The sequence below is a fragment of the Quercus robur genome, chromosome 5 (genome assembly GCF_932294415.1).
Source record: "Quercus robur chromosome 5, dhQueRobu3.1, whole genome shotgun sequence".
Lineage (NCBI taxonomy): Eukaryota > Viridiplantae > Streptophyta > Magnoliopsida > Fagales > Fagaceae > Quercus > Quercus robur.
This window is the reverse complement of record NC_065538.1, coordinates 861,423-874,151: the sequence shown is the minus strand read 5'-3', so window position 1 is coordinate 874,151 and position 12,729 is coordinate 861,423. Positions and strand designations below refer to the sequence as shown.

General features: G+C 34.4%; 1 protein-coding gene and 1 pseudogene across 1 annotated transcript; both read right to left on the bottom strand.

The window, feature by feature from the left end:
* Positions 1-506: 506 nt before the first annotated feature.
* LOC126724776 (uncharacterized) lies at positions 507-1,502 on the bottom strand. Its single transcript, XM_050429166.1, has 3 exons — positions 1,215-1,502; positions 881-1,008; positions 507-772 (listed from the first exon to the last, which is right to left on the bottom strand). The coding sequence occupies exons 1-3, from the start codon at positions 1,377-1,379 to the stop codon at positions 637-639; spliced, it is 429 nt and encodes a 142-aa protein (XP_050285123.1). The 5' UTR covers positions 1,380-1,502; the 3' UTR covers positions 507-636.
* A 3,278-nt stretch (positions 1,503-4,780) lies between these two features.
* On the bottom strand, positions 4,781-7,455 carry LOC126724772 (pentatricopeptide repeat-containing protein At5g62370-like; annotated as a pseudogene).
* Between the last annotated feature and the right edge of the window lie 5,274 nt (positions 7,456-12,729).

The window sequence follows — 12,729 nt, the reverse complement described above, 5'->3', positions numbered from 1 at the left end:
AATCTCTTGGTTCACATACGGACATATCCAGTCAGCTGGTATGGGTAGCCTAAACGTTACATTCTTTGAAATGGAGCTTGAGTTTGATTTCATTTATGGCACTGAAAAATGAGTTTGCTTTGTTCTTTTGTATAATATGATTTGAGTTCATTATGTTTATCAAAGCAATCAGCACCTGTAAATTTGTTTTTCATGCACTTGCTCCACTATTATTCTTAAGATTTCAGATATTAGCCTCAGATCAAATTTTCAGCATAAATGTTTGAACCTGCACGATATTATACACTACTCATTTAGTCTTTGGATATGATGTGTGGCAATAAGTTTAGGGACTCGTCATCGTTTCTCTGCTAGTTTTTTTTTGAATGTGGAATACAACAACCGAGCCTTAGTCCTAAGATTTTGCGATCAACTATTGATCCTCACTAGTCAAGGTTAGCCACATACACTGGAAAAAGAAAACAATAGGGACAAGACAATTTTGTGTTACTCATGGAAGAAGAATGTGCTTCAAAAATAAAACAAGTGCATTTATGCCCTCTATTCACATTCTATGACTGATGTATATTCTTTCCTTACACATACTAGAGCAGAGTTGTGGAGAAATCTATTTAACTGACAAAAGTTGGGAATTGATTAGCAGAAAGAGTTAAAGCCATTGCAATTGAGGTCCTTCTGCACAGCAACACTTTCATCAACATTGTTCAATCCACTGCCTTTAACAATTTGAAACCCACTTTGTTGAAGAAGAAGATCAATGATCTCGACGTCTCTGAACTCGGGCAAAATCAATAATCATCAGACAGGTTTCATAACAATTTGGAATTTGTTTATATTATTATTATTATTATGCTACTTTTTTTGTGTTAGGATTACCTACCTTGGATGACAAGTTGTTCTTGGAATCTGTTGTTGAAAGCGAGGGGCTTCATCGTCATATCCTTCGCAAACTATTTCCCCACTATCATCTCTATAGCAGATTATGCCATTAGACCTGTCCTCATAAACCTGTAACAAACAATTCATAGTTTCAGACATCAACCAGTTGAAAAAAAAGTGTGACTGAAGTTGATCCAACTGGGTCTTGTTTTGTAGAAAAGTTTGTGAGTATAGTTATGTTTTCAATGACAAGAAACAAATAAAGGAAAGGGATGTATGCATAGGAATAACCAAAAAGTAAAAAAGAAAGAAAAACAAAAAAGGATATTGTTGACCTTGTTTTTAACGGAACATTTGATCTGGAGTCTAGGTAATTTCTTGACTGGAACTTGAGTGTGTTTAAGCATCAGAGATTTGCTGATAGGCCTCATGATTAGACCAGATTTCAGAATTGGGATGTGAATAGAAGAAGAAGAAGAAGAAGAACAAGTTACAGCCATTGATTTTGTGAAACAAGAAGAAGAGGCAGAAGAAGAAGAAGAAGTTTGTTAATGACGGTGGGGTTGAGGTTTTGTTAGGAGATGGGAATAGAATAATGTTTCTTTTTTCTATATTCTTTATTTTTTGTAAGCATAAGTTCTATACGTCGAGACACATAAAAATAATTGAATTATTGAAGGGTAATGTCTTATCATGGTGGATTTATTCGGTTAAATATAGCTACCTGGGACCCATTATTGCTTATCTTCTACCTGTTGTTGCTGGTGAATCCCAGGTCATACTGTGGGTTGATATTGCCTTTTGTTTTTTCCGAATCAGCTGTTGGTGGATCTATTCAGATTTTCACAACAAAGTGACTGTACTTGTATCTTTCTCTCTCTTTTTTTTTTTTGGTTGGAATTCACCTATTTTAGAGCAACACCTTGGAAATATCCTATAATTTTAGAGCAACACTAACTTTGCTAAGATTTGGATCACATTTTTACAAGATTCAGGATGAGGAAAGTACTGCATCTTAGATAAGAATCATGTCCATCTAGATTCAAGAGTCTCTTTGAAGTTTAATGATTAAATCCCTCCTTTACTAATAGCATAAATTTTTGAAATAATAGGTATTTTGTTGTGTATTAAGGCAGGAATTCTAAGATTTGAATGTTGTTTTTGATCTAAAAAATCTGCACATCTATTAGCTTCTCTGAAAATATGTCTAGTCCGTGTCTGGGGAATCTTGGAAATCATGTGTTTGCAGTCTTCTATCAAGGAAGATATAAAGGTATTAGCATGGATTTGTGAGTTGAAGACCTCAACAATGGATTTAGAATCCAGCTCAATACTCACAGCTTGAGTGTGAAGATGTAAACAAAGTTGAAGCCCATCACGAAGGGCCCATAGTTCAGCCATGAAACTTGAAGTTGTCCCAATCCTCCTAGCAAAGCCCGTGACCCAATCACCATTGGCATCCCTGATTAATCCGCCTCCTCCAGCTATTCCAGAATTACTTGCAACTGATCCATCTGTATTCAGAGTTAACCAGCCATTCCTTGGTTTTTCCCATCTGATATTCTTCAGGACCAATCTTTTGGTAGCTAAGGAATTGTTAGCACAAAAATGGTACTCCAAAGCACGGTCTACTATTACCTTAAGCTAAGCTGGGATTTTGGTCTATATTTTTGAAAATGAGATTGTTCCTACCTTTCCACAGAAACCAAATTCCAAAGAGAAAAACAAGGTGCCAAGGCAATTGACCTGATACATGGTGCTGACCCGAGGTAGCATTGGTGTTTAGCCAATCATGCAGATTTTGGGTAAAGAACAAAGAGTCATTAGTCCGCCTCCCAAGCTGGTACCAGATGCTTTTACTTAAAGGACAATCCCGCAGCGCATGAAGAATAGTCTCGTCTTCTCTATGACACCGGGGGCAATTGGCTTCCATTTGCATTCCTCTTTCCCTTAGACATTGTCTGACTCCAATGCTGTGATGCATGCATTTCCACACAAAAACTTGAATTCTAGGCAAGACTTTCAGCTTTCAAATCTAGCTTCCTTTAAAGGGGATATTCCGCACAGACTCAGTAGCTAATAAGTAAGCACTTTTAAGCATTTATTGATTCATTGTTTTTTCCAGTCCACCTGTGGACTTACTTTGTGTTTTGGAGGTTGATGCCAGTGGACAGTTTGTAAGCAGGCTCTGTCCTGATGTGTTCTTTGCTATTTAGTTGTTAATTCAATTCCGTTTCACCAAAAAAAAAAAAAAATGTTGTTTTTGATCTACCTCTTTTTTCTTTTTTTTTCTTTTTTTTTTTAATCTAACTTGTTGATACCTAATTTATTTGAGTATTTAAGACATTTCAATAATATATAAAGAAATAACATTATCACACAGTTGATTTGGTATGGAACTTATCAAAAAAAAAAGATCTGGTATGGATGATAATTTAATTTATTAATATGACTTTTCATTGGCTACGTGTCAACTGTCAACTAGACTTTTTAAATTGAAGCAATAGGTGCCAAACTTTTCCATCAATCAATTTCAGTTGCTCATTGGATATAAGCTCTCTCTCTCTCTCTCTCTCTCTCTCTCTCACATAATTAGGTTACAAGCATCTATGACTATAATTGGACCTGGGACTACCTCACCATTTGCAAAAATACTAGTTTTCAATTTCTATTTTCCACATAATTGTCACTCAATAAGAATTGGAAAGACTTTTCAAATTAATGTAAACCTGATCTGAAATGTCCACTAAAAAAAAAGTTAGGTGTGGATGCTTTTTGTTGTCTGATATAAATAAAGGCAAGATGAGGGGATCTCAAAAAGATTTATAGATTAATGAGTCCAGAGGATATGTTTCCACATTCTATCATATGTCGCCTTTCTTTTCAACAAATTTTGGGATGTGAAATTAATTTAACTTTTTCTAGTATAAAGTATATGTATATGTTATTGTATAATAATGTAATTGAAGAATATTTAAGTTTCGAGGCAGCATAGGGGGGAGTGGGAGTGGGAGCGTAGGTAGAGTTTCAATGCATTAAATTTTCATCCTGCTATAAAATACAAAAAAAATTCAATAATCTCTTATAGTCTACTTGTATAACAATTATGGATAAGCATTAGATTTTTTTTTTTTTTATAAGCAATTCAAAGTCATACCATTTTTGTAAAACAATGTTTAGTATTAATTTTTTTTTTTTTTTTTTTTTGCTTAGTTCTAGCCAAATGCCAGGCAGGAATTGTGTGAGCACCGACCAGGAATATTTAAGAGGGCAGCGATCGTCATCAAAATTGAGACACACCAATAAACTTATGAAAGGCAGAAATCCATTCCATGCCATGGTTTAAGGCTTTAAGCTGCTTTATTATTATACTTTCAAGCTATCACTTTAATAAGTAAGCAGTTTCTTTAACCAAAACAAAATAAGTAAGCGCTCCTCCTTTCATTATCAAAAACAACTCAGATCTCTCTCCCTCTCTCTATCTGATTAAGTAAAAGCAAAGGAGGCATTTATATTAGTTTAACCCTATTTTTGGATGGTTCAAATTCTCCCCGTTTCAAATCACTTTTGAATCTTTATTTATCTTAATCGCCTTTTTAATTGAATTTCAAATTATAGTGCACACTTCTAATGATTGCTATTTATTATTTGATTACAAAAAATTATTACGTGTTGAGCTAACTCTCACATTATCTTAATTATTTTAGATACGATAATCTAGATAAATTCTAAAATTTCATTATTTATTTTTGAACCATAGTATTGCATAATAAACATTTTTTATTTTTGTTTTTTAAGAAAGTTACATCATTCTCAAAACTTTCAACCACAATAGAAAGTTACTCATTGGGATGTACACCCTCTCTTTGCATCTTTTCAAAATGATCATAGGCATCCCACATGCGTTCTGCCGTACAAAATCCAGAGATTATACCATTATATAGGTACAAGTTTGGCATAAACTCAATGTCTTTAAACTTCTGCATCAGCTTCAAAGCAAAGCATTTCATCTCCTCAGGAGTATCAGCAGAAATTCTCAAAATCTTCTTCATTGGCATAAGAGTTCTCTGATGGAGTAAATGGGACAACATTTCTCTTTCCCTTTCAGACTTTTATGTATAATGCACCATTCCTTCTTAATACCGGAGATATTTCTGCTAACACCACTGACAAGTGAGATATACATGATGAGATCGGTGTCAATCTGGTTTCTGTCCATCAAATCAACTAACCTAAAGGCAAATTCGAACTGACCCTACTTCAAGAAAAGACTGATAAGTGAATGGAATTCTCTAACATTATATCAAACAACTGGTGGGCTTCAATAGCTCTTCCATTCTTCAATTAGCCATTAATCATTGTCACATAGACAACCTCGCCAGGATCCACACCAGACTCAAGCATCCTCTTAAACATTTCTTCTGCTTCAAAGATTCTTTTCTCTCTGCTTAGACAACCAATAATAGTGTCATATATAGCAACATTAGGTCTAAGTCCCCTCTCATCCATTTGGTCCAGAATATTGAAGGCTGACACCAGATCACCCCGTTTACAGTGTTCATTTAACATTATCAAATAAGTTGCTTGATTTGGGACCACACCTCGATCTTGCATAAGGTCAAGTAGGTACTTGGCATCCTCAAAAAGGCCCTTCTGACATAGACACCTGATCAAAGAGTTATAAGTAAAAAAGCAAAGGCATGCATCCAACTCTCACATTTTATCCATGTAAAGCAAGGCATCATTCGGCTTTCTTTCTCCACACAAGGCACTGACAATAACACCGAATGCCACATTAGCCAAATTAAAGTTACATCTCACAATTCCCTCAAGCAGGATCTCAATTTCTCGCTCCAAATCCCCATTAGAGTTTACACCAGCAGAGGATGAGAGCATAGAAGGGTCAAAACCACACCCATTCTTGGCAATTGCCTGCAGAATCAGATGAGCAAGGTGAAGCCTCTGCCCCTCTGGATACTTCTTCATGAGGACAAAAGACAGCACATGATCAGGAACAACCCCCCTTTCCAGCATGCTTTTGAACAAATCATAAACTTCCAATAGCCTATTCTCCTTGTAATTTTAAAGTGCATTGATCAAAACTGTGTAACAATGGACATTAGGAGCTAAGTTGCAACTAAGCATGTTGTTCAAAAGCATCAAAGCACAATCAACTTTCCCTTCCCTGCAGTGCTTACTGATAAAAAGGTGATTAGTTACCGCATCAGGTTGCATTCCCCACCCTGCCATCTGTTTGTAAACCAGCCACCCCTTATCAAACAAGCCCAATTTCAAAAACCCATGAATCAATGTATTATATGTGTAATTATCTGGCTCACAATCTGTCTTCAGCATTCTCAAGAAAACCTGCATTGCCATTTTTATTTTCTTATCCTTGCCATATTGATTAATCAAAGAAGTATACATCACCCTATCTATATACAGACCCTGAGACTCCATTTCTCTGAATAGTGACTCTGCCTCTACGACCAGCCCTCTCTTACAAGACCATAAAATATTGATTTATATAGATGGAGTGTAGGTGGATAACCATGTCCACAGCGCATTACATCAAACAATTCAAGAGCTTCAGCCATATACCCCTTATAGCATAACCCATATATCAATTTATTAAAACACAAAATACCAGGAGTAGCTCCAGCCTCATTAACTCTAACTAAATAATCAAATGCTTCTAAAATTCTATCTTGGGCACAAAGCCCCCAAATCATTGCATTACAAGCAGCTTTGCAAGGAATTCCACCCATCTCAAGCAGCCTATCAAATTGATCTCCTGCCTCCTCTACTTTATCTAACTTATACAAACAAATAACCACAGAATTCAAAATCGATAAGTCAGGATCAATACCTCTACCAACAATGTTGTCACGAAAAAGTGCCTCAGCCAATTGGGGCAGACCCGAATACACCAGTTTCCTAACGAGATCGCCATAGCTACCCAAATCAAGGTCCAAGCCATGTAAAGCAGCAAAATCAACAACCAAAAAAGCATCAGAAACCGACGAAGAATGTGCTATAATTCGCCGAACCACTTGCTGCGCCGATGATAAAAAGCCACGTTGAATGAGCTGCTCTGCCAATGAGAGACAGAGAGATTTGTGGTCATTGGTAATAGGTGAAACAGAAGCATTTGGAGGGTCTATTTGCAAAGTACAAGTTGTAATTGCTCTTCTGGTCCTGAAGAAATAGTAATAACAATAAGAAACAGGCCTTTTCTTAATCATTTTCAATCACTCTTACAAGAAAATCAAGGGTTTTAGAGACAAAATTTAGCATTTTGAGACGGACCTAAGTGCCAAAATACCAGACCAACCCGAGTGATAAAGTTGAGAAGTTTCACAGACCCAGAACCGAGAAAGACCAATACTATTGGAGAAGACTATGAATGAGAAGTTGTACATTTTCAAAGGCAAAGCAAAATTCAGACTAAGCCAAGTGAGGAATCGGACCCAGATAGCAAGAATGAAGCAGAAACAAGTAGTGTGGTCTGAAGAAGAAGAAGAGGAGGAAGAAGACTAGGGCCGTTTGGTAATGTTCCAGATTAACGTTGTTTACATGAAGGTGAAAAGGAGTATAAAATTTTAAAAATTAAAAATATGTGTTTAAATATATATACTAAACGGGTAGAGCATATGTAGCAAATGTTTCAAAAATTATGTCATTTTACCACATCAAATGCCTACTTTATTATTTTATCACATCATTTTACAACATCTCATTTATCAGATATTTTATAATTCAATTCTATAAATTAAAATAATATTTATTACACATTAAAATAATATTTACTACTCATCAACACAATAAACAAGCAACAAATAATATACCACATCTCTTCCGTACCGTGGCAAATTTGCCACGGTATTGTTCAATGTTGCAAAAAAAAAAACAATATCCCACATCTACTAAATGGGCTAAAATTGGGTTTGGTGTGGGATATGTGCCAAATATTTAGCATTTGGCACATATCCCATATTTAGTGTGGGTGCTCTAATGTTTTTGACGCCAGAAGAAGTAGTGTTTTTGATACAATGATTGGACTAAAACCAAGTGATGCCCAATTACTTAAGACATTTAGGCGGTAAGCAATTTAAGTTTTGTGGAAATATGTGAGTGAAAAAATGTGTGGAAAGATGTGTTATAGTGTTTAAACAATGAAAAACAACAATTTTCATTGTTTAAACACCGTTACCAAACAAGATCTTAGATAGATTAATAGAAGTACCAGGAAAGATTAAATACGAAATAAAGATATCTGTTATCTGTGAGGTTAATGAGAGTAAAATTTGATGGGCAATTTTAAATTTCTTAATTTACCTTTGTATTAATTTGTTTAGTTTGTTAAATTGCGATCAATCAAATAGTTGATTATTTTTTTAAGTACAAAAGAATGGATATTAGAGAGTCATATAAATATATATATGTAGGGACACGATTTTAGTTGACCCGGTCCTGGACGGTCAGGCCTTGTCCCAAAAGGTTCCACACAATGAATTTTTGTAGAGTGTGGGTTGAAGAACTCGGTTCCAGTTGGATTAAACGGTTTGTTGCATGGGCTCAGGAGATATAGAAACACGAATCAATAAAGTGGATGTGAAGGGGGGAATTTTATTCATGGGCATGTATGCGTACAATGAACCTTTGCTCCTCTATTCCCTCTCTCTCCGTTTTTCCTCCGTCCCTTCTCTTGAGGGACTCTTACATATTATATAGGCCCTCTTTTATCATCTGGGCCTTACACTTGTTGATCATCCAAACCCCTACTTGAGCACTTGTCCCATCAGACGCCCTTACCAGTTCTTTGTGAGTTGCAATGACCAAGGTAGCACTGTTCAGGGGTCTTCTCTTCATTAATGCGGCCAGGAGAGTAGCTGTGGTGCATTTAATGTGGTGGTGACAGCCATTGCTGGGATATTTTAGGTCTCCTTTCTTTTTACGTGCTTGGAGTGAGGGCTACAGTAGCTGGGATGCATTGTTGACCTGGACTTTGGAACGTCCGATGAGGAATTAATTCTCGGACGTGTTCTCCTTGCTCCAGTGGGCCTGAGCAAGGATTCTGGGCCGCGACGTCTCCTCGGACAAAATGGTCCTCGGACGGGCCCAAAGCCCAGCCAACCTGTTATTCTGGGCCGGTCCCCACAATATATATATTTGCATACAAGCTCTCAAGAAAAAGAACAGCAAAAAAACCAAAAACATAATGACATGTGGAAAATATAATGGGTGATTGTATCTAAAATGTGCATCGGTATATATAACATTATAAAACTTAAATAAATAATCAATGTATGAGTGAGAGAGAGATAATGTTGTGAAAAACTGGAATTTTGGAAGAGGAAACACTATGACGGTAGATAAATGAAGGGACACTTGAAATGTTAATTTTATCCACTAAAAAGATAATGAATTATTCAATTTTAAAAATTACTTGAAATTAGAAAGAAAAAAACAAAAAGTTGAAATCAATTTAGGTAGTTGAAAATAGTCAAATATTTCTATCTAATGAATAATAATGTTTGTCCATGATTTTGTATTTAAGTATTTTATATAAAAAAGATTAAAAAATCATAAAGAGAAAAATGATTTAAAAATAAAAAAGAAAAATAGTATGATGTGGCTGATGAGGTGGCTCAACAGGAGCATAGCAACATTAAATACTACGTTTCAGTTTTTAGATATTTATTTATATAAATATATTGATACTGATTCTTATAGATACAATAATCTAGATCGATCCTAAAATCTCATTTTTTATTTTTGGACCATAATATAGCATAATAAACATTTTTTGTTTTTGCTTTTTTAGAAAGTTACATCATTCTCAAAACTTTCAATCACAATAGATTATAGGTCTCTCTCATCTATATTCTATATAATATTAAAAGCTGAAGCGTAGCATTTAATGTTACTACGCTCACATTGAGCCACGTCAGCAGCCATGTCATTCCCATCCAATTTTCTAAATTTGTCCTATAATTTTAAAATAGTTTTTAACAATTTTAAAATACTAATAAAATTAAAATAATTTCCAGCCTATCTCCACCATAAAACCCACTTCTTATAAATTTAATTCCACTAGCCCACTTCATATAAATTTAATTCCACCATAAAGTCCAAACCCAAGCCTTTTCAACTGAAAACCCTTTGAAAATCACAGTTACAACTTTCTGTATTTTCTTCCCTTTTGTTACACTGTTTAAAATTCTAGTCTCCCCACGTTTTGTTTCACCATGTCAGTTTTAATTCCTTCCCCTTCCCCACCTTCTAACGGCAGCCTCTCTGTCTTCCTTCCTCCTCTCTTTACAATATATAAATAAATACTGACAGAAACTGGATGATTCGGTTGAGGTATCTCTAAATCCTAGTTTGATTTGTGCTCTATTATTTTGCTTGATGTTTTTTTTCCCTTTTTACATTTTGTTACTGCCTCTTTTGTGCTGTGTTGTGGATAGCTTTTAATTGGAGCTCTACCTCTTTATGGTCTGTTCATCTTGAGTCTTTGGAATGGGTTTGAATTTTTGATTGCTAGGTTTTTTAATTGTATTGCTAAAGAAAGTTGCTCGTCAGCTTTGTAGCCCCCACAGTTTTTCCACATCATCAATGTTATATTTTTATTTTTAAAAGCCAAATTTAGATTTACACTATATGCAGAACGTATCCCGTCTCTCATTCGAAATTTATCTAAAATGAAGATCCCACTACTTTAATTGTTGACTATTTTGGTGATCTCTCAGCGATGAAGACCAAAAAATGGAACTGTTTTTGTGGCTTCTGCATTTGCTTCTCGTCAAGAAGGTACCAATAAAATAAGACTAATAGCATTCTTTTACTTTAATTTTGTGCTAAAGTTTGAGTTTCAACAATTCCATTCACTCTAATTCTCTTCTTTGCATCCAAATTTTACATGGGTCATTATCAAAGTTATGGCCCTCATATATTGTGGATATGGATGTATTTGGTAGTGGGGTCGTGGGGGTAGTATTGAAGAGCCTCTCAACCCTCAAGATCTTAAGCAACTTGGAGATAACAATCCTACAGCTTTTGCTTTAATGTTCTTTACTTTTATGTGTTTAAGTTTCAAGTTCTTCTCTTTTTACTATCTAGGTTTTTTAAGCAGATTTGGATTAGCTTAGCTTAATTGCCTATTTAATTGTATTTTTATAATTGTTTAGGCATGTGTAAATGAAGATTTTTTATTATTATAAATAATTGAGTTTATTAAATTTGAAAAAAAGAAAAAAACCCAAAGTTCAAGAAAATAAAAAGAGAAAGCTATTAATTCAAAAAACAATTCTCTTTAGTATTGTTTTATATATTTGCTCTTGGTTTTGTTGTATTGTAAAAGAATTCTGTTACCATTAATTTTTTCTCATTTCTTGTTTGTTCTATAACAGGCATACGTTGATTTTGAAATATTAGAGGATGAGTTTGAATGGACCAAAGAGCTTTATGAAAGACTTTTGGATGGATTAAAGAACTTGAAGGTATGTATAAGCTATACAAAATTAGAATATAGTGTTTAAACTTCAGAATTGTTTCGTACAGTTGTTATTTTGGTGGGTTTTATGGTTTTTGTTGCTTGCTTCGGTGGTGTTATTTGATTACTATTCTTTAGGGGTGTAATTTGCAATTTATCCAACATAATAAATAAAATACCTAAATCAAATCACATTGTGATGCTTGCATTTTGGCATCCAATTATGCAAACAATATGTAATGATTTTGCGACTAACAAAAAAAAAAGTAATGATTCTGCATCTATATAAAAGTTACAAGCTTAAGAATTATAGTTGAAATTATGATTTCACACTTGAAAGCCCACGAAAGTGCATTGGTCTTTAGGTATTATTGAAAATTTAGGAGAGATCTCATGATTGTGTACCCAAAGTAAACCCCAAAGATCTCAATAAAAACTACAGCCAAATGCATATCATTTGGGCCAAGGGTGTGAGACCACTCCATAAACACATTCATGCATGGTAATTTAATCATTGTAATTGAGAGTGCCACATTGATAAATATCTGATTGTTTCAATCCTATAAATTGCCCAAATTCCAAACATAAGGGCTCTAATGTTTAGGTTGGATGTGATGCTTGCTATTGATACGAGTTTGAATTCTTCTAGAGGCCTTCATTTTTCTTCGTTTAATCCTTCTTCCCTCTACCTTTCTTTGTGGTTCTTGGTTGGATATAGCACTAGGATATTTAAATTTATCAAACTACAGAAATTTGAATAGTGGACAACATTAAATATTGTCCTTTTTGAAGAGAGATATTTTATGACAAAATTAAGTTGGACAAAAGGACAATCACATTTATTTTTGAGCTTGAAAATTTTATTCTAAAATTTTTATTTTTTTTTACTTTCAGACTTTTATCATATTTGTTTTGACTTAGTTTTATATTTAGATAGACGTTATTTTTTCTTATTTTGCTGAAGGTTGAAACTTGAAATCCCCAAACCAATGCAATACAACTAGTAGCGTTGAGAGGTAATTTTGAATAGGCTTATATGGAGCACAATTTAAGTGTGGGGAGTTCTTCACAATGTTGCATTGATATTGTCAAAGCCTTGAATCCCCAAAATCCATATAAAACCTGATGATATGGAGGTTGTTCATGTTTATGAGTTTCGAACTTAGTGGCACAATACTTTCCTCTTATATGTGGTTTGATTTAATCTGTTGTCATCGTTATAATATGTAAGATATTTACATACAAGAATTGTTTGATAATTAATATTTAGTATGAGTTACTTCTCTCGCTCTTCAGTCAAATTGTATTCTCTTGATATTTTTCCCTTCAGCTTTTATTTTTTAATTTTATTG

Excerpts from the sequence above, each read along its gene's own strand:
- LOC126724776 (XM_050429166.1), bottom strand. The coding sequence starts at position 1,379 with ATGGCTGTAACTTGTTCTTCTTCTTCTTCTTCTTCTATTCACATCCCA. Across the intron at positions 1,009-1,214 it reads AATGTTCCGTTAAAAACAAG|GTTTATGAGGACAGGTCTAA; the intron begins GTCAACAATATC and ends TGTTTGTTACAG. Across the intron at positions 773-880 it reads AGAACAACTTGTCATCCAAG|AGACGTCGAGATCATTGATC; the intron begins GTAGGTAATCCT and ends GCCCGAGTTCAG.